At 40.3% G+C, this 20,853-nt stretch overlaps 1 protein-coding gene across 1 annotated transcript in view; it reads right to left on the bottom strand.

Annotated features, from left to right (window-relative positions):
* The window catches only part of htr2cl1 (5-hydroxytryptamine (serotonin) receptor 2C, G protein-coupled-like 1), a 137,680-nt gene that overhangs the window by 33,236 nt on the left and 83,591 nt on the right, over window positions 1–20,853 (bottom strand). The window contains exons 4-5 of the mRNA XM_055021337.1: window positions 5,315–5,490; window positions 416–1,441 (exon numbers count right to left, since the gene is read on the bottom strand). Of these exons, the coding sequence (XP_054877312.1) occupies window positions 416–836 (421 nt within the window). The 5' untranslated portion in view covers window positions 837–1,441; window positions 5,315–5,490. The remainder of the gene's footprint in view (window positions 1–415; window positions 1,442–5,314; window positions 5,491–20,853) is intronic.

Raw genomic sequence — 20,853 nt, 5'->3', positions numbered from 1 at the left:
ATAGGTCTCCGCAAAGAAAGAAGTCTTTTTGAGAAGGATGAGATCATCCGTTCTCTTTCCCAGCCGAGGTCTTCACTTGTGAAATATGTTTGATCGCGGCGTAATTAGAATTATTCTGGATCTAAGATCCTATTTGGTAGAGCAGTTTCCATACTAAAAAACATCAAGTCATACATACTGGTACTAAGTATCAGTATTAATTCAATAATTCACAATCATTTTTACAAGACATGAATCTAAAAATGTGTGTCCGTACATTTGGCTTCATGTTTAGTTCCACACTAGTGGAAGGTCGACGCCTATGGACCTTGATATGGAGAATACACTATGGAGGATACACCTGATGGCTACTCTAAGCCTAGTGGATGTACATATATGGTCTCAACTGCAGGTTTTCAGTGAAGTCATTACTCACCGTAGAGGATGTTGATGAGGGAAATGGGCATGACCAGGATGCCTACGAGCATGTCCGCCACCGCCAGCGACCTCAGAAAGAAGTTGGTGGCGTTTTGCAGCTTCTTCTCCAGGGACACCGCCAGAATCACCAGGATGTTGCCGCCGACCGTCAGTGCGATGATCACCAGGATCAGCAGCGCCGGCCAGTTCTTCTCTTTGATCACGGACTTGGTCACCGACTCCTGGGTGGTCGAATTGTCCAAACCCAAACCCAGACTCATGGCTGCCGCACTCGCTCCTCCGCCGCCTCCCGTTCCCCATGTCAGCGTCTGATTGAAGTCCAGCGGGTTGTTGGTCGGCCAACCTATCTGACTCCCAACCTCCAGGGAGGAGGTGGTTGTGCCAAACCCACCGAGGAGAGCCCTTGCTGGGCCACCCATTCCTCACAAGAGTTGTCACTGTTTCAAAGACTGAAAGGTGTTGGACTCCTTTTGCTTGCTAGCAGCGCACAAAGCGTTGAGTTGGGTTTTCACACATGAGCTTAATTATGGATCGGCACAACATCCCTGGGAAGGAGAAACTTGACGGACAGGAAAGTAGAGGGAGAGGGTTGGGAGGGATTAGATTTTCTATCATACTATATCGGGGGGAAACAAAAGTGTTGCTTGCTGCAAACAGTCTCAAGTTGTTGTTTGAGGTTTAAACCTTCCATTTCCTGCCAAGATGCCACTGGCAAAGGGACCTCAACTTAGACGGCGAGCCATGCTGTCCCAAGTTGTTTATTGGTATTGCGCCACATTTCCCGCCTGCTAGAACACAGACCTTAAGTGTTTCTAATTGCGAGCTGGAAATCGGATCACTCAGATCCATGGCTTGCTGCCCACAGCCTTCTGCACCCACCCAATCAGCGGTGGTTTGTTTGCCAAAAGTTACGGCTCTCTTTGAATCTCTTGTTTTCCACTGTAAGTCTCACTTCTCAAGGTGTTTTTCTGTTGTTGTTTTTTTTCCCAAGCGGGTTTCCACCGTCTGTCAGATCAGCGTTGAGCTGCAGAGAAAACAGAATGGGAAGAGGAAGTTTGATTATTGTATCTGTCTACACCTTATCGTGCTTCCCTACCGCACCAAAATTGTGGGTTTGCTCTTCAATTCTCTCGTTTCTTTCTAGCTACCTCTGCATTTTAATCTCCTTAGTCACCTGGCTGCACCTTTGATGCATCCATCAACCCTCCCACTCAGTACTTGTCTTCTCTTTCCTGTCATCATCCTTGCAGCGAGTCTTCCCGAACCTCGCTACTTTATCATGTTGTCCTCGTTCATAACGAAAGCCTTCACAACGCGTAGAATAGAAAGGAGACTAAATCAAGAAAAATCTTGGATACACCCTGACATTGACATCTGTGTTCAAGCGCAACCTGTCCTCTAAGTTTACCTTTAACCCCTCAGTAAGCTCTGGGATTTAGCACCTCGCAAACCTCTTCAAGATCAGGTCAAGGAGTGTGCGAGGAGGTGTGTGGGAGTTGATGTGTGTGTGCACACAGATGTCTTTGCAACAAGAAGAAGACGCTTGACAGACTGTGGAAACTAGTGAGATGTGTTTTACTATGCGTGGGCATCAAACGTGAATGGCTGAGTGTGACTCCTTGAGTTCTTGTGCGCCTCAAGAGTGTGTGTTTTAAGAGCCAACACGTTTACAGATGGACCCGAGCCCTAAGCTGAGATCACTGCAGTGGGCAGTGGGTGTACGAAACTGCAAGATTAAGACGCCAAGTGTGACCATATGGTATTCAGTCGCTAACATACACAAAGAGACAGAATTCCTGTTTTGCCTGCTTCACCACGGGGGTGTTTGTAAACTGCTCAGAGTGTGCAAGTGTTTTCATTTGCCTCTATTATGTTTGTGTGTACAAATTAACTGTCTCAGCATAAATGTGTAAAATAAAGAAACAAATATTTTGGGTTATTAATGCCTGTGAGGGCAAACACGTTGTGTCAACCTAGGGGGTGTTATTTATTACAAGTCATGAAGAAGCTCACAGCTTGCTTCCTCTGATGTCGTTTCTGGAAAGTTGCACAATTCGATTAATATCTCTGTACATTTTTACACTCACTGTTTGACATTAAGTCAGACTAAGCATTCTCTGTTTTACCAAATTATTCATGTCACCGTCAGATTCGAGTGCAACGATTTCTGCAGAGGATAATAAAGATTTCAAAACACCTCATCCCAGAGCAACGTTTTCCCATGTTTCCATTAAGCAAACATATTTTCACCTTTTCAATTTGTGCAAATTCTGTGGTTAATGAAAATGCAGGTGCTGCCAAATACTCCAAAAGCACAAATGACTAACTTGGGAAAGCATTGTAAGATATCAGGATTCTCTTTTGATTCATAATTTTTTTTATAGCTATGCTCCACCAATATTACAACATTTTATTCAAATGAGCACCAGCGAGTGAACAAGGCCAGAATCTAGAGTTGATGGTTCAATTCCACGTAGGAAAAATGCTTTGGGTCAAGATACTTTGTTTTTAGAATACAATTCAGAATAACATAAGGAACCTTTTACGTCTCATTTCATGAAAAAACAAGGGAACATAAAGCTAGTTGCTCGCTAGTTTACTTAATGATGCTGCTGTATATCGAATAAAAATGACACATTTTGATGAATTAGGAATTTGTAGAGCAGAGGACTCGTAGGAAATCCAGAGTGACAATTTCGAAGGACAACAAAGGATTAGCTGTGCAAGCTATGTTGTAATACAAAGTTTATCACTTCTCCCATCAACCGTGCGTAATAGACAGGCTGCTTCCTATATTCCCCTCTGAGCAAAAACATCAGCATTGTTCACAGGAAGCTAAACAGAACTGGAGGCAAACCATTTTACTGGTCTGATAAAGCAGCAATGCATCACAGAGAACGGAGCAGCATGAAGAGGCACGTGGACGAGGACTGGGAAGGTAAAAGAATAAAGGAGTCCAAGTTGCACAACATGCAACCAATCACTTCACTCTGCTGGATAGTAAGTTGTTATTCAACCACTGCTTATCCTTTTCCTTTTAATCATTTAGCTTTAGCCTTAAACCTGGCATGAAAACAGACAGTTCATTAGCTTACAACCAAAGATTAGATGCAGCCTGCAGAGAGAATAATTGTGCGCCTCGGCTAACCACTCGCGTCCTCTGTGGATCATGATTGGTGTTGTGACAGCACAACACATTCTAGCCGACTTCCTGGGGAGAAGCCACGAAGATCCAGCTGGAGAATCATAAAGGAATCGTGCCGCCGAAGCCTCGGAAAGGCGCCAATGTCACCGCCGTCCTATCGCACGTCGCCGCTGGGACAAATTGCTGCTGCACTAATCTGCTCTGTGAGATAAGGAAGTGGAGGGTGGCAAAGTGAAGCAAGTTTGAACGAACGTTTTACTGTTTTCTTAATGTCGTTTTTTGATCAATTGTGTCAAATTCCAAAATGTTTTTTAATAGCTGATTTTTACAGTATGGTAGAATGAAAAAAAAAATCTTTTTAGCCGTTTCTCAAAAAACATTCAGTTTTTAAAATAGCAAAAGTCCAAAACGCCACCTGCAGTCAAATGTTGACGGTTAGTTTTGTCTGTAGAACGACATTCTAACACTTGAACGGAAAAAAATGAAATGAAAATAACCCGAACTGAAAGGTTGGTGAATCCTAATGATGTTGCCTCAGGCGCAGAGGCAAACATTGACAAGTAGCTTCCTGTAACGAAGAGGGCAAAGAAGCATCCTTTATTGTTTAATTGGTCGATGTAAGAGTCCCTGACAAAATTCAACTACGGATTTCACACCTGTATCTGTTGAACAGCCAATATTTAATAAACAGCCAATATTTAATATCACCTGAAGTTACACCTCAGGGTGAAACGACATTCTGTGGCCCTTTAAGGCAAAGATTGACGTGACGTAATTATCCACTGAAACACTTCAAAAATATTCAGAAGAATAAACGTCTTTATCATATAAATCAATTCAATAAAACATTCATCCTTATACCTTTCTGTGCAATTTCATCCAGTCTTGTGTATAACTAGTTCAATTGCATGAGCTTTGTGTTTACGTTCACACTGCCGGGCTGAACACTCAATTCCAATTTATTTCTGAAATACTTTTTTGGCCGTGATTTTCCACATTTCCAAATATGTACGACTTGTACATGATATTCTGAGAGAACTCTAAACGACCTAAAACTGTCCCACATGCGCAGTTTCAGCGCTACCGTGAATAACGTGGTTTGTTTTCTAAATTGACGGGTTTCTATTTCCCCTCCTGCAGTCTTAAGAGATCGGGTCATTTGGGCCCCACTGTGTTTTTTATGAGGTTTTTCTGATGGTCTGACGGGACAACCCCCCAACTTTCCCAAGTGATATTGGGAAAGTTGAACGTGAGTGTTGGACAAAATAATTTTCGTAGTTCCAATTTGTCCAATTCTATGGTCAATAGAAACGCAACTTTTAACTGTTCCTCACAGGCTGTTGATTTTCTTCAGACTGGCAGATGGTGCGCTGTTTTCGCCTACTTCATGCCGACAGGTTTCAGTGTCTTGATTCTGTCGGTCTGACAGTAACCCTTCTTTCACAGCGTTGCATTTGGTGTTGATGCAACGAGTCGTTGAAGTAACAGATTGTTGTCTGTATTGTCAGAGGAAAAACCCTGAATGATGGATGGTCCGGCAGACAAACAAATCCTCAACGGAATGATCACGTCAACGACAAGCTGCAGCACAGGATTGAGTTAGCTTCAAATCTAAGACGACGGCAATTAGGTGCTCAAGGTGTTAAAAAAACAATGTCATTTTGCTCAATTGGTCATAACTTTCTAGCTGACAAGTCATAAATCAACGAGACAGGCATAGAGTGACAGATTTAGAGAAGAGTGGTCTCTCACTTCTTCTTCTCTCCCGCTGACCGATGTGCTGGAACTTTTCCACTCATTTCTGTTACCGTCAGAAGTGACTCTTGGCGACGCAGCGTCTCTGGCTTGCTCCCTCACCTGACGTATCCATCCCCATCTCATATGTCACTCCACACATCTCTGGCGAAGTGTCGCCATCATTTATTCGCCTGCAGAAGAGAAGGAAGAAAGGAAGGGAGGAAGGAGGGAGGGAAGGGGGAAAAAAAACAAAGAGAGGCTGACTTTGATGTTCTGCTGTGAAACACTTCAGATCAAACCTGAGGTAAATGTGACTGAAAACCTCCTGGAACTACAATGACTCCTACACACACCCACACACACAAGCAAGCGCAGCAGCATCACTGCGGATCGTTTCTCCTCACGGCTTTTATCCAGCAGGATCACAGCCTCACAGCGTACGGTTAGATTAGACGATTCTGAAGTTTCAACAGCATCCAAACCCCAAGGATACAAGCGAGTAAGAGAAGGTAATGTCTGAAATTTGTTTTGACAAATTCACCTTAAAAAGAAAAAAGCCTGAATTTTGCTAACTTTTGTAGAGATTTGTTTTAGTGTGTTTTGAAACTTGAGTGCTGACCTCTGCGTGTTTTTTCCAGAACTCGTCCAGAGCAATTTCAAGGTGATTATGCATGTGTCGTTTTCAAAGACGCCACCTGGACGTTTTCTAGCTAACAACCTGAGGGGGAAACATTATCAAGGAAATTCATGAGACATGCTGACATTTCAAGCTTTTATTTTTTTTCGTTTTTAATGGCAGTTTGTGAGAAACAGATGGTTGCTCCTCCCCCCAAAAATGTACATTTCTGAAATAATGTGGTAGGAACAGACAGCTTTTAGCTTCACCTTTAACATATTAAAAAGAAGCATCTTCTAAAGTGAAAAAAACAAACAAAAAAAGTCTAATATGTTATTCATTCTTGGGCCTCCTTGTAAAAACAGCTCCATTTTATTGCATCTTTTTCAATAAATCAATCAGTTTGTCACACAGAAATGCAGACTCTCTAGGTCTCAGTAGGTTGAATTAATCAATAGCTTTATTTCCGTTAACCATAAAATTGTCCAAATTGAAGTTATGAAAATAAATCCGCTGAACGGAAACACACTGATTTTGAGAAAAAAAAAATATTGCTAGCATGTTGGGTGGTTTTCCAGCGGTATTGAAACACTTTTTTTCCCTCTTCCCACGACTCACGTTATCAACAGCCAGATGTTACTACTGGCAAAAACGCCAAAGAAGACAACAGGAGGTCGACGGTTTGTTTTTTTTCGGCCGATGTGCATTTGGCTTCATCAGAGCTCTCAAGCTTCACAACGGTTCATAAAAAGTTGTGTCGCTTGAAGGCGCCCACCGTTTGTGAGACGCCTCTTATGTGTCTCAACTATAAGAGGTTTGTCATTCCAACGGCTGAATAAGACGCCGGCGTCTCCTCTGATGGTTGATATCGCCATGGCTTAATTAAAAATATATCTCCTAACTGTTTATGATATATTTGAAGCCCTGATCATGAAAATGAACTTGAATCACAACTTGAAATATAGAACTCTGTCTCCAATGAATTTATTTACTTTCCTTCTTGAATTTAATCAGATAAATAAATAAACTATTCAAATATACTCTAATTTACAGAGAACAGCACTAAACAGTACATAAATTCAATAAAAATACAGTAAAAAGAAAAACAAATTGAAGAAGTAAGGTGAAGTTAAAGACAAAGCCAGCAGAGAGAAACACGAACTCCGTGCTGCAGCGCTAATGTGAAACCCCATCATTCACGGTCTCCGTCTGTGTGTGCATTGGTGTGTCTGTGATTGGTGTCACAGACGATGAGGAGTGAACTCGTGAGATGAAGATGTTGCTGTCAACTGCTGGGCTACTGCAAAAACAAAACAGGAGGTTCACAGACCAAAAAAACCTCCAACAAAGAACGGAAAACACAACGCACGTATTCAACCAAAGGCACATTTTACATTTTCCTGTTTGCAAGAGATTGAGCCAAGAGCTGAGAGAAGGGACAACCGGACGCCGAACGGTGAAAAAAGACCGTGAGCGAAACCTGACAGGAGCGTAAGCGATCGAGGACACAACGGAGGGTAGAACACGGCGTCCCCTAAATTAGTCAAGAGGCTCCGATTACACGTAGTGGACACTCAGCTGCGTACAAAAGCCGAAACATGGAGAGGCAGAGAAGCTATTTGGTGCCACACACATTTAGAGAGATAAAAGAGAGAAGAGGGAGCGGATAAAAGTCAAGATTCAAAGGACACAAATGATAGAAGATGACAAAGCCAGAGACACTCAGATAATTGGAAGACAGGGAATGACTGCGACACGGGTAAAAGAAGGCAGCGCAGCTGAAGAATGTTAATGGCTCACCATGACATGGTGGGTTATAGTTTTATTCTGGGAGAGGAAACGGATTGGAAGTGACGTTAGATGGAAAGTAAAGATGGCAGGAGTCAACAACGGCTGGGTGAGAGGGAAGAGAACGGAGCCGGAGCAAACAGGAAGGCCTAATAACGCAAGACGTACAGGTGGAAGAAAGACGTGACGCTGGAAATATGGAGCACAGAAATGAAAGAACAAAACACCCAAACGACAGACGCGTTTCTATTAACTGTAAAATGGAGCGAATTGAAATTATGAAAATAAATTGGCTTAAAAACCTTTTTTTTGACACGTTTTTGCGCTAGGAAACACTTTTTGGCATGATCAACAACTGGATGTTAATGCTGGCGAAAACAACAAAGACAGCAGGAAGTAGTAAGAAAATTATAGTTTGTTTCCTTATTTTGCTCCCTTGTGTTAGTTTCCTTTCCTCAGTTTCTCCTGTTTTGCCTCTAATTAGTTCCCAACATTCATTCTTACCTGCCTTTGATTCTACCCCTAAGATGGCTGCAAAACTTGAAAATTGTTTTCCAAAAATGCCTTCCATCAGATCTGATTGAACTGTCCTACGAGTACAGAAGGGCAAAGTTGATAAAGACGTACCCCAAAAAACTGTAGCTGCAAGGAGAGGCAATTCTGAAAGTATTGACTCAGGGTCAACTGGATCTGTGCCTCAATTCTTCAGATTCTCATTGGTGAAAAACTTCAAAATCGTGTTCCAAATTCTCCCAAATCCTGTATTCCAGTCAAGTTTCTGGTCAGGTGTCTCAATCTGCTTCCGAGACGTGTTTCCAAACACGCTGGAAGATGATGAGAGCATCTCTGATGTCACAGTCGGCATGTGGATGCTGGAGAGATGGACGAGCTTTAGAGAAGCAACAGCAGGTACGTAGGCGGGCAGCAGCAAAGATGCACCAAGTGAGGCAGCTTAAATGCACTGACCAGATTGGAAGGGTGTGTTTGAAATGCTCTGTTGAGTGGGAAGCAGCGGCACAGTTTTGAGTAACTACCTGAATTAGCTTCTGTGAATGGCTTCATGATGAGGACAGATTTAGGTCTGTTTGGAGTCATTTTCATCAAAAAGCTCAACATTATCTGAAATATCTAGGATTTTTGTTGAGCCATAGAAGTTTAAGACTTGTTCCGGTCAGTGTTAGCCTGGCTATGGCCTTCCTGCTCAGTTCAAATCTCATTTCACCACTTCACTCAGTCGTGGATTCCTCCCATTGACTTGGATTCCTCTGGTAGAATTTCAGCCAAGTAGCCAGCGGGAAGAGAAGCTGTGAATGATGATGTGTTCTTCCTGCAGTTTTAATAATAGAGGAAGTGAACGAAGACGTTCAGTCCAAAATGGTGGCCACGCCTCAAAATCGTCACCTTTTTGCCAAAATAATCTCCACCTTTCTTTCCAAAAGGTGATCCAAGCAAAAAAATTTTTTGATTACTATTATTTAGGAAGGTGAGGAAATACTGAATTAATATCAGCAGCCGCCTCGTTCTGTTCGACTGGAGGATTATTGTTTACAGCTCAGGCAATTAAGCTTCACAACGTCGAACTGGGGCTTTACAAACGTCAGCGTAAAGGTAAAGGTAGCGTCAGGTAAAGTTAAAAACTTCAACAGAGTCCACACACACCCATCATTTCTCAACAAACCAAGGGTCCAAACCGTCAGTATGAAGCAAAGCGTAGAACAAAGAGCTGGTTCTAAGTCAGACTGAAAGAAGAAGAAAACTTGTGCAGAACTGGCTGTGCTTTTTACCACACATAGACCATTTAGTTGGTGTTTCAAACAACTCATGTTTTCAGAAGTCCTAAGAAAAAGATTTTTGATCACAATTGAAGCCGTACATGGTAACCCACAGCTCACCGCTAGTTTGTTTTCATTCTAGTTTACTTCAAACTAACTGCCCAAACTATTGTCTCTTTAGTAAACCTATATTTTCTTTCCTGATTTCTTACGTAGTTCATATGGAGTGCACACATATCAACACCTCAAGGTCAAAATTTTGTTTTATGTTGAATTGAGGGCCTTTGCTTTACTTGCCAGAGGGTCATCTTCTCCTTCCCAGTTGGGGAAATGTGTATGAACTGCCTGAGGAACCTGAAGGAGTCCAAACAGCCTCGTTGGACTGAACTGAATGCTTCACTCCTTCAGGAATGTTTCGGGTTTGTTCCAATGTTCTGGGTTAGTTATTTTGTCTTCTGCTTCTGTGTCATATGGTTCAGCTAAACCATTGTTTAAGTTCCTCCTCCATCAGTTTGTCTTACGTTTTAGGTAAAACGATCAAAAACAAATTAAAACTCAGTGTGATTTTTTTTTTACTCTATTGATTTTCCATCTAAGTTTGGCCGAGTAGATGCAAAAACACCTGAACTTGTAAAAGGAAGTAAGAGCTCCACAATAGGATTCTGCAGTTTTTTTGATGAAACAACTTCAATAATTTTCAATTATTGGTTTTAATTTGATATTGGACTGTGTTCTTTACCCCCCGTCCAGGAGGAAAATTAATAAGGAGGAGAAGAAGGAAGTCTGAAGGAAGGAATTGGAAAATGTCACTCAAGAGTCAATAATGGAGGTAATGAAAATGGAGCACTTCTTATTGACGCCACTGCGATGTAGAGGGAAAAAAAACTGTGAAAGAGAGAAAGTGCAACAAGGATGTATTATTACTCAACCACACATTACACCCCGGAGAAATTCATTATTTCCTGAAAGTCCTCTCGGCTATTAATCAGAGGCAGACTCCGCCCTACATTTATCGGAAAGTTTCCGTCAGTGGAGTGAACGAAGCGCCCTGTGAGGAGGCACAGGGAGAATGTGAAACAGGAACCGGGGAGCAGAGGCAGAAAGTTTGTTTCAGGAGTTGTCACTAGTTTACCGACGTCTCATTCGAAGGAGTTCAGTGTATTCCTAAAAGTGTCAGAGGATTGGGCGAATGAATCACACAGCTTTACGTGAACTGCAGGAAAGAACTATATATTTAACATTTTAGAAAGTCAACACTTTGGAAATGTACTGCAATGTCTGACAAGTGGAAGCCATCATTACAGAACAACATCTTGTTCTGTAATGTACACTAAACCTAACTTACAATAAAATAGTCAACAAGAAACTTGTTTTAAGTAAAAACTGATTAAATATTGATTTATTTTTTCTTTTAAAGTGGTAGCTCCAGTGATAAGACATTAAAACAATCCGCCACAAACTATGACTTTTTTTTTTTTTAATCAATATTTAAGAACCATTGGCTTAAAACAAGTTCCTATTTCTTGCTGCTAAGTTACTTGTAATTTAGTTTTGCCTCATTCAGTCATATTAAGTTCATTTACACTAGAAACTAGACCAAAAACACAGAGTAAGATTTTGTGATTTTGCAGTGTTTTATCTGAAAAGCATGCGATTCCGTCTAAAAGTGAAGCTTTTCTCCAATCAACATCCAAAAATACCAGCAGCTCTCGCACAAACGCAGCCTACAAAACCGCGATAACATCGAGGCAATGAGTAAAGGGCTAATATGGGAGCTCAGAAATAAGATATCCAGTGAGAGGAGCGAGGAAATCCTGCCAGGTATCATTTCTGGAAGAAAAATAAAGAAAAAAAAAATCCCCACCTGGTGGAAAAAGGTACAGCTGGGCGACAGCTGTGACATTCAGCTGATGGTGTTGCCGCTCTCTGGGGAGCAGAGCAGCTGTAATTGATGTTATCGGTGTTAGTGGAGCTGCACGGACTCGGCCACTGATGCACAGGTGGTGCCCGACGTGACAACTCAATGGAGGATGGTCAAACGTACAAGTAGAAACACGATGAACTGCTTTCTTTTATGCATGAAGGTTACACGTAAAGTTGCATTTGTTTTTGGGGGAATCCCCTACAATGCCGATCATTTGCTAACTAGTTCAACCCTCCTTATGCTCCTTCAAAGAGATTATTGATACTCTTAAAATGAGGCAGTGTACTTCATTTTCATTCATTTTCTGCTGCCTAAAAAATGCAGCGGTCCTCGGAGTGCAGCCTCAACGTCCCCGGTACCACAAACCTGATTAAATGGAATAAATTGCCTCAGTATCTCCATTCCAGTTAGAAACAATTTGCTCCCCCGTAGTCATTTTAACCATTTAAGGTTCAACTCAGAGGGAGATTAAATAATAGCGAATCAAGCGATCTCTGTAATCCTTAAAATCTTCAGGATCTCATTGGAATAAATGAGCCGGCGCTCCCAAGGGAGCCCAGACGTCAAAGTGCCACCGTGTAAAATGAAAAGAGTCTCTCCGGTGAGTTGAATTCACACCACAAGACGTATGTGAAAATAGAAAAGGAAAAAAAAAAATGAAAGGGAAAAAACTGAGAACAAATGTGGGATTGAAGGTAGAATAAGCCGTCTAGTCTATGTGTCTGCTTGGTGATTAATTCAACAGCTACAAAGTTAACACTCGACTGTGATTCTCTTTTCTCCAAGTTGTTAAGGAGGAAACACTGAGTTGTTTATTACATTGGACACACAAATATAGCAGATAATGGGCATTGCTGCGTTTCCATTACAAATATGTGCAAAACTTTGTCAGTATTCTCTTTACGTTGAGATAAACAACACAATTTTGCAGTTTCAGTGTTGAATTGAATAAGAATTGCGATTTAAATCACGTGAATACGTTTGTTCACGCGGTGAGTCTTTGAAAAATCCTCCTCAAGCTACTTCCTGCTTCATGTGACGCGAAACAGGAAGTTTCCATTGCAGTTTCACAATTTCGATGCGGCTAAGTAAAACTACCAAAACTACCAGCGCCAAACTTCTCATCAAAATTGGCCTTTACACACAGCAAATTTATTTTCAAAAAGTCAAATTGCTTAGTTATGTGGTGAATGGAAACGCAGCAAGTAATTTTTAGGTCTTTTATTTTGTTTGGTTTTGGACATGTTACCACCTTTTCCTTTTACAAGTGACATATTTATGGTAATAAGTGGAGAGGATGCGAGTAATAAAAGTTTAAAAAACTCTTTTTTTCCATCTATCTCTACACACATGAACATAAGTGACATCTCGTGACGTTACTCAATGTAATTCAATTCATTCATTCTTATTTATGATGTTGCCAACATGATGTTGACCCATCCTTTGAAGGTATAACAGCTAAAACTCCTGTTGGGAATTTTTTCCATGAGGTTTAGAAATGTAGTTAGGAATTTTAAGACTATTGCTCTAGAGCTCTGATATTGACAGAAGTGGTTTTTCTCTTTGCCACAGGAAATTAAAGTACTTCTAAAACATGCGTGTGAGAATCCAGGAAACACTCCAGGTAAGTTTCAGATGAGGGAATAATAATATAACATGATGTAAAGCTCAGAAAAGTCAATTTTACATAACACTGTCTTTGAAGTTGCTTTATTTGTCTTCCTTTTTTCCATGCCTTTTTCCTGCATTTGGATTCTTCCAACCCTCTGCATTTTAAGACAGTACAAGGACTAACAATGAATTTCCAAACTTATGATAAACACTTGTTCATAAAAACCCGTCCCTATCAAAAAAAAAAAAACCCTGGATGGCAGTGGGTCGACGCTGTGTCAGTTCATCTCTAACTACTTTCCGTTTGGGAAAATAAAAATATGCAGAGGGTTTTGTGGACACCAGATGGGGTCCAGTTGCGTTGTGGATTCTCCATGTGCCTCTGCGTATGTGAGTGAGCACTCAAGACGGGCTGTTAAAAAACAGAGTACAATAATCAGACCAACTGGACAGATGTCCCAGATGGGTTTTTAATACCGCCAGTAGTGTGTCATTGGCTGCTCTGTCAGCTCATCTAATTAGAGCCCAAATTACTTTCCCTGCTTTGTGTGGATTTTGTGATTCACTGGTCATTTGGTAAGTTTAAAAACATTGAAAAATAACCCCAATATTGCTTTCTTTTGATCTTATAAATCTGAATATTTCTGACAAATTGTAAATTTAGTTCCAGCCTTTGGCTCTGAAACCGCTCTGAGCCGATGATCTGAGTTATTATACTTCTCTCAGCGTGTTTTACAAAGACTTTGTTGGACATTTGTGATCCGTTGGTTTGGCTGTGATTCATATTGTAATCCACTGGCAGAACAGCCTCTAACTCAATTAAATAAACATAGGCTGTTGATTAAACCTTGCAGGAATTTGAAACTTTCTAATCATATAAGGATGAGGCTCGCAAGAGCCAAATGGGAAAAATTTGCATTTCCGTTTGAAAGCAAACCACACTGAATTTAATTTCACAGTGGGCGAGTTCGGGGAAAATGTGTTTATCTGACACCCAGAATTTTATACATGTATGCCACTTTTATTTATTTACTGCAAAAGGTAATAAAATTACGTTAAAGTAAATATCAGTTTTGCCATTTTATATTCTTTACATATTAACAAAAAGGATGTGGAAAGTTATTTATTATGTTTGTAGAGCAAATGCAAACATATTAGTCAACATACTGGTAATACCCCCAAATGCTACTGACAGCATTTGAGCTAATTTTAGCTTACACAATATTGTTTCCATACTGAATGGATTAAGTCAGTATGAGTCAATACAGCTTATTTTAGCTTATACAACATTTGCATAATAAGTGGGATGAGTCGATGCTAGTCCACATATCCACATGCTAACATTTTAGCTAACCTTAACATTGTTGCTAATTTTCAGCGTCAGAACAGCTGATTTTGGTTCCACTGATAAACACACAAACTTTGGCAATACCCTTTTAAATTTCTTCAGAAATGTTCAAGTTTGGGGCTGCGATAGCAATGAGTATGAGAGCAGCGCACTGCCTTGTGAACTCGATGATAACTCACACTGTGCTACGTTGTCTGCGCAATTGCCGTGGCAAGCTTCCTTGATATACATCTCAGACATGGCAAACAGACAGATGTCTGCGTGTGTCCTCATATTTAACGTTAAGCATAAATAGCTGATTACCATGCCATAGATATAGTTCCACTGTCTGCCATGTCTGATTTACAGGGATCTCTTTTCAAGTATTTCTGCTCATAAAACGCTGGATTGTATTAAAAGATTGTCACATAGCCGCCTGTCTCCTCTAGATATGTGTACGTCTGTTGTGTGTTTCTGAACACTTGGGGACTGATTGAAATAATTTTAGGATGTGGTAAAGACTCGATCTTTTAGTTTGGTTGAACACATGTGGTTTGGGGTTCAAACAATTTGTCTCCGCTTTACACCTACGCCTCACAAAACCTTTTCTTGGGCCTAAAAATAAAGCCATTGTGAATGTGCAGCTTTGCTTGTATCATCTGCCAGTCTTATTAGTGAGAAAAGCTGTATGCTCGCAAACAAGCTGCAAGGTTAACATCTTTTTAATGCTAATTCTGTCTGGTAAAAACACAGTGTTTTTTTTTTTTTTTTTTTTTTGCTTTTATAAGTTTGTGGAATTCTGCGAGAGTTTAGAGTCAATGATTTATTACGCTTTTACATTGTCTTCAGCTTTTGTGTAGAATACAAATGAGGGGGTGGGTTGCATATCACTTTCAGGCACTCATTTCATATGTATGCAAATAGATGCAAGTGAAAAATTGGGAAGCTTGTCGGAATTTAAAAGGGGCTACATTTTGATATTGAATAAGAAAATTAGAAAAGAAGCAGCCTCAAGGTTAAACAGTAAGAACATCACCCGCAGCCTGTGCCATCATGTTTTCTCCACGATAACGCTATTTACACACACGCAGGTATTAAGATGGATTATAACTTAGTGTGTGTGTGTGTGTGTGTGTGTGTGTGTGTGTGTGTGCGTGTGTGAGTGTGTGAGTAGCAGTCACTCCTCATGCTCTTCAATACAACGCTGATTCAGTCGTCACTGAGATCTGCGCCAGCATCTGATCGTTCACGGTGAGACAGATTCGACCCAGAAATGTCTGGTTGCTTCATCTTTTATTGTTTATGTAATTAAAGTGTTCAACACAACACTGTTGTTGACAACGGACCTGAATTAAGAAAGGTGGTTTAATATCTATGTGGCACCACAAAACATACCTGTCCTCTCTGCCTGTAGGAGCTTTTAATAATCTTACTTTTTGTGGACCAAAGCTGAAAAACAGTATGTTGGATTTTAGAGGAAAATATAAAGAATAACAAAGTTGTTTTAGAGATTAAAACAACTTTCAGGGGCATCGAGGGGACAAAACTGGAATGACGCAATGAAAGAACCAGAAATTAAAAGCAGAGAAGACTGACAAATCACTGTGGAAAGCAGGTTGCTTGGGTTGTGATTGCTGGAGTGGGAACAGGTGAGACTGATTAATGGATGCTGAAAGACGCTTTAGGGCAACATTGACACGGAGAGCTGAGCGGAAAAATGGCAAAACCTTCATCTTCAAGGCTCACATACACAACGGATGAAACCGCATGAGACTGAACATCAGAAAAACAGGGACTACAAGGTCAAATGTCAACTCGGTGCACATTAGCACCCAGATTACCAAATTAAAGCAGAGCGTACAACTCAAAACACAAATTTGTAGAGAAAACTCCTCATGAATACAGAACAAAAACACTTTAGATGCTTGTTTGAAACGCTAATTCTTGAAGCAACTGGTGCAGCTTGAGCCGATGTCGTTACACGATTGTTTCGCAACGAAGCTGCCTGATAGATAAATAACTAAATACTAAGGGCAGGGTGAGGGGGGAGAAAAATCTGACAGGAGTAAAAACATTATGACCCAGAGGAACGTAAAAACAGGCAGAAATAGAGAGACAGAAAAAAATGACATGACTCTTCAAGAAAGGCTGTCAAGGTGCACTTTGCCCTTGAGTGGGCACCGACACATTCCTCCATCTCTCCACTGTCTTCCCCTTTCAATCCATCTCTCTCTCTGTAGCTCTCTCTCTCTATCCCCAGGCCTCGCAGGAAATTTTGTGTGAAGAAAAAGAACTGGTCTGCAAACACTTGGGGAGTTGTGACACATCTTGCTCTCTTGCTCCGGATATTTATACCTCACCACATTTCATCGTTGAACCTTTGCCCTTTCTTCCTCTTTAAATAGTGTTTGCTGCCAGTGAACAAGATGACATGTGCCGACAGTGGAAGTGGGCAGAAGATCCATCAAGAAACCGCAATATTTCTCTTCTTCGCCTTACACGGGTTGCATCGGGCCGCAAGATGACCGAACGACGGAGTCGTTCTAGCGTGCAGGATATTTACTGTCACCAAGCTTGTTAATGCAAAAATAATAATAATAATGATAATAATTTTAAAAAATGCTTGTTAATTTTATTTCCCATATGGCAGTTTCCACAGAAACAGCTGGGACGTGATCAGGAAAAGTAGGCCGCTGGCTAAAAATCCTTGGCAATCGAGCGGGTAGAACCATCTGCTTCCGACTATCTGGAAGTTTCAAACCAATCAAGTGAACTGATTAGATCGGGTTAGCAATCTCAACTCGTCATCAGTGCTGCTGAAAAGACATTCACATGGAGAAAGGCCTTGCTTTTCTCTAAAAGAATCATCATTAAATGCGGGATGAAAGTTAAAAGTTGGCTTAAAAGTTGCTACGGTAAAGTTTGGTACTTGCTTATGCCAAGAATGACGTTTTAGTGACGTTTAAACAGCCAGACGACAAACCAGAACACAGCGTTACATAAGACTTTTACTTTTGTGTTCAATGTCAGTTTCATAATAAACTTCTCACCAATGACAAAAAAAATAAATAAATTCATTCTCCTGTAAAATTCACCAACTGAACAATTCTTATTACTAGTATTTCAAAAGACCAGAAGAAATCTTAGGGTTTTTTTGAACAATAACAATCTTTAACAAAATTACATTTTATTAAACTGATGTTGAGAGATTAGTGTTTTTTTCACCTGTAACGAACTACCACAAAGTTCATTACATAAGATCTTTACCTCTGTGTTCCATGTCTGTTTTATAATATATTTCCCACCAATGACAAAACAAGAACATTTTCATTCTCCTGTAAAATTCACCAACTGCATAACTCTGATTACTAGTATTTCAAAAAACCAGAAGAAATCGTAGGTTTTTTTTTAACAATAACAATTTGTTGCTAAAAGATGAGCTCGTTTCTGTTTACCAAGTGCCACGAAGTAAACATCTGATTTTTACTTTTGCAAAGTTTACCAACTGTAAATTTGTGTCTATGCAGATAAGTAGTACTTCAAAAGAACTTGAGAACTTGTGTCTTATAAACAATATTACTTGTTATTAAATTGGTGTGAAGAGATGAGGTTGGATTATGGCTCTGAAAAAAATTCTTTGTGCAAACAAAGTTTAAACCATGAGTATTATTTCAAGCGACTGTAAATATTCTTCAATGTTTAACTTATCAAAGTGCGGCGTATTCAAAGAATATTGTACAAAGCCATAATAGATGAGTCGTACCACCAAAAACAGTAAACTAACAGAGCAACATAAAAGTTTTATGGTATTACTGTAATTTGTCTTGAGAGAAAAGTTTCACAATTATTTGCCTGCTGTTAATCTTTTCTTGTTACTGTTTTAGTCTCTTTTTGTTGATTTTAATATCAACACACTGATGCTGCTTTCAGTCCGGTATACTCGGTTCAATTGGGGACCACAGTTTTTTTACAAATAAAAAAACCAAAAAACTACTTGAACAGCTTGTTATCTTCCTCGCCTGTAGAGGCGCTGGAGTAGCGTCAGATTTCAGCAGGTGTAGGATTTTTCTTTTGTCTTTGGCAAAAGACCACAAGCCTTTTCTCCTGGTAGGGCTACACTCACACATTTGTTTTGGTTGTATTTACCCAGTATGCCCCACTCATGTGATGGTTATTTTTTAATATTAATTTTCTTGCATCCCTCTGCTTATGTCCTGTTACCACTTCAGTCCTTCGTCACAACAAAAACATGACACAGAGTTCTTATTGGGGGGAAAGCAAGATAACTTTGGTACGCCTCATCTCTTCTGACATATTTCTACGACTTTACAACAATTTCCATTTGCCATTACAGATGAATAAAAGCAAAGAATTTCCCGTAAATGCGGTAAACGAAATTATCTTCTAACAGATGTGCCCAATGTGGAATTCATTCGGTCTTTTTTCAGGTAGACAAACTTTGACAGTAAGGAATTTAGATGGGAAACAGAGGCTGCAATATTTTTATTATAAAATATTCATCCAGCTCTGCCTCTGAAATGTACAGACATCTAAAAGAAACGGCAGGCCTCACATCTGAGTAAATTGTCCTCGACACTTTCCATCTCGAGCAGCTGCTTCAGACAGCCATCAAAAGGCTTCATTGTGAATTCTGGTTTCCTTCCAGGTGAATGGAAGGCTTCACTTTCCAAACTTTGCTCACAAGCTCAATTTGGAAAGCAACTTTTCAGAATAAGCGATCCTGAATTCTCCCTCACCACCAAGTCTGCCAGGGACTGTCCAGAGATTTTCAGAAAACCCCACACACCTTGGATTCTCATATGTTTTATTTCCATTAATCAAAGGCAAGTGGAGCAAGTGTAATATTTTACCCTGGTAGCCTTTTCCTGGTGTCTCCCGATGGGAGGGATAGTTCACTTGATGGTTGCATGCTTTGAATCACTAATTATGTCTCTCTGGGACAACATAAAGATGGAATACAACCTGTCAAAATACAGTGACATCTATTCAACAGAACCCTGCAAAAGTATGATGGGACGCCACACTAACGCCAGTATCAGTACCTCACAAGTCCTGTGAGGTAGACATACCTTTGGCTGACTGAGCATGCCCTGAAGTGCTAAGGAGGATGTAGCCCCTGGCACACATAAGCCTCTCTAATCTCTCCCACAACCCACTGTGCCAACAAGTGAGTAACCTACAATCTGATCTCTGAGTGCAGTCTATTTGTATTTAATGGAGCATTGGTCAGCATTTCAGGAAAGACTCCAAGAAGAAAGTGCTAGCTTTATCTTGGAGGTCATTTTAGGTTATCTTACATAATCCTACATAATCCACTCTTCATTCTTTATTGAGTTTAGGCCTCCCATGCAATGCATGAAGGCACTTGTTGCCCTACACTGCCAGTAAAATGTGGGACATCACCAGCAATGTTGATTAGCATTGACATACTCCATGTATTATGGAAAGCTTAGCTTTTATGTAAAAGTTGGCTAAAATGCTAATGTTAGCTCATGTAGCGACCATTAGTCTGTGGGCTATTGCTAGCGATGACCCACATCCCACAGGTAGTGCCAACATGCTAGACACGCTACACACTAGTGATAGCAATCATGCTAATGCTAGCCTTCCAGCTGGAAAAAAAAGCTTTTTTAACAATTTTTTTTATATATATCCTATGTTTGATATACTGAGTGGAGTAAGTCCATGTTAGTCCACATGCTAGTGATAATTCAGATATCACATATTAGCCATATTTTTATGGAGAAATAGGACAGGCACGTATAAGCTTTGGCTTCAGCCTATTCCTCTTTTGGTAAATTATGGATTTGTAAATTAGTTTTGTTTTTGTTTCCTCTGTTTGATGTCGATAATTTACCAAAATAAAGTGAAGTGAAATTAGCTAATGTTAGCTCATTTTTTATATATTAGCTACATTTAGCATACTGAATGGAGTAAACATCCTTGTTGTTCCGCATGCTAGCGATTCTCCTCGAGCTACTGATTATATTTTCGATAACCTTCACATTGCTGCTAATTTTCAGCATCGGGACGTCTGATTCGGGTCTGACCGTATTACAACGGCCATTCATAACAACTAACACACATGTCAACGTTTATGAAGTGTGCTGTTTAACAATTTTAACAGTAGAGTAAGAACTGGTCTACAGAGATCTTTGTTTGTGTCTTTATTTACCTCCACCGCAGACTCCCTTCCATATAAAGACCCAGCAAATAGATATGTACAGAGGTAGGGAGTAATGCAGCATGAAATTAAACACGCTGCAGGGATTTGGTATTTTGCTCATTAATGGTATTAGTCTAGTGTATCCGTGTGGGCCTGAAGAAACACAAATAGAGGTAATGTGAGAACTAGTAGGAAAGTCAGCCCAGATTTTGGCATCCCTACTTTTCTGTAAGACTGAGTCCTCTGTGATTTGGTGTGTGGTTGCAATATATAACAAAGGACAAGTTCAGCCTTTTTTGTTTCCCTCCAGAAAAGCAGATGGACATTTG

The sequence above is a fragment of the Poeciliopsis prolifica genome, unplaced genomic scaffold (assembly GCF_027474105.1).
Source record: "Poeciliopsis prolifica strain line A6 unplaced genomic scaffold, Auburn_PproV2 SCAFFOLD075, whole genome shotgun sequence".
Classification (NCBI taxonomy): domain Eukaryota; kingdom Metazoa; phylum Chordata; class Actinopteri; order Cyprinodontiformes; family Poeciliidae; genus Poeciliopsis; species Poeciliopsis prolifica.
This window is presented reverse-complemented; position numbering and strand designations above follow the sequence as displayed.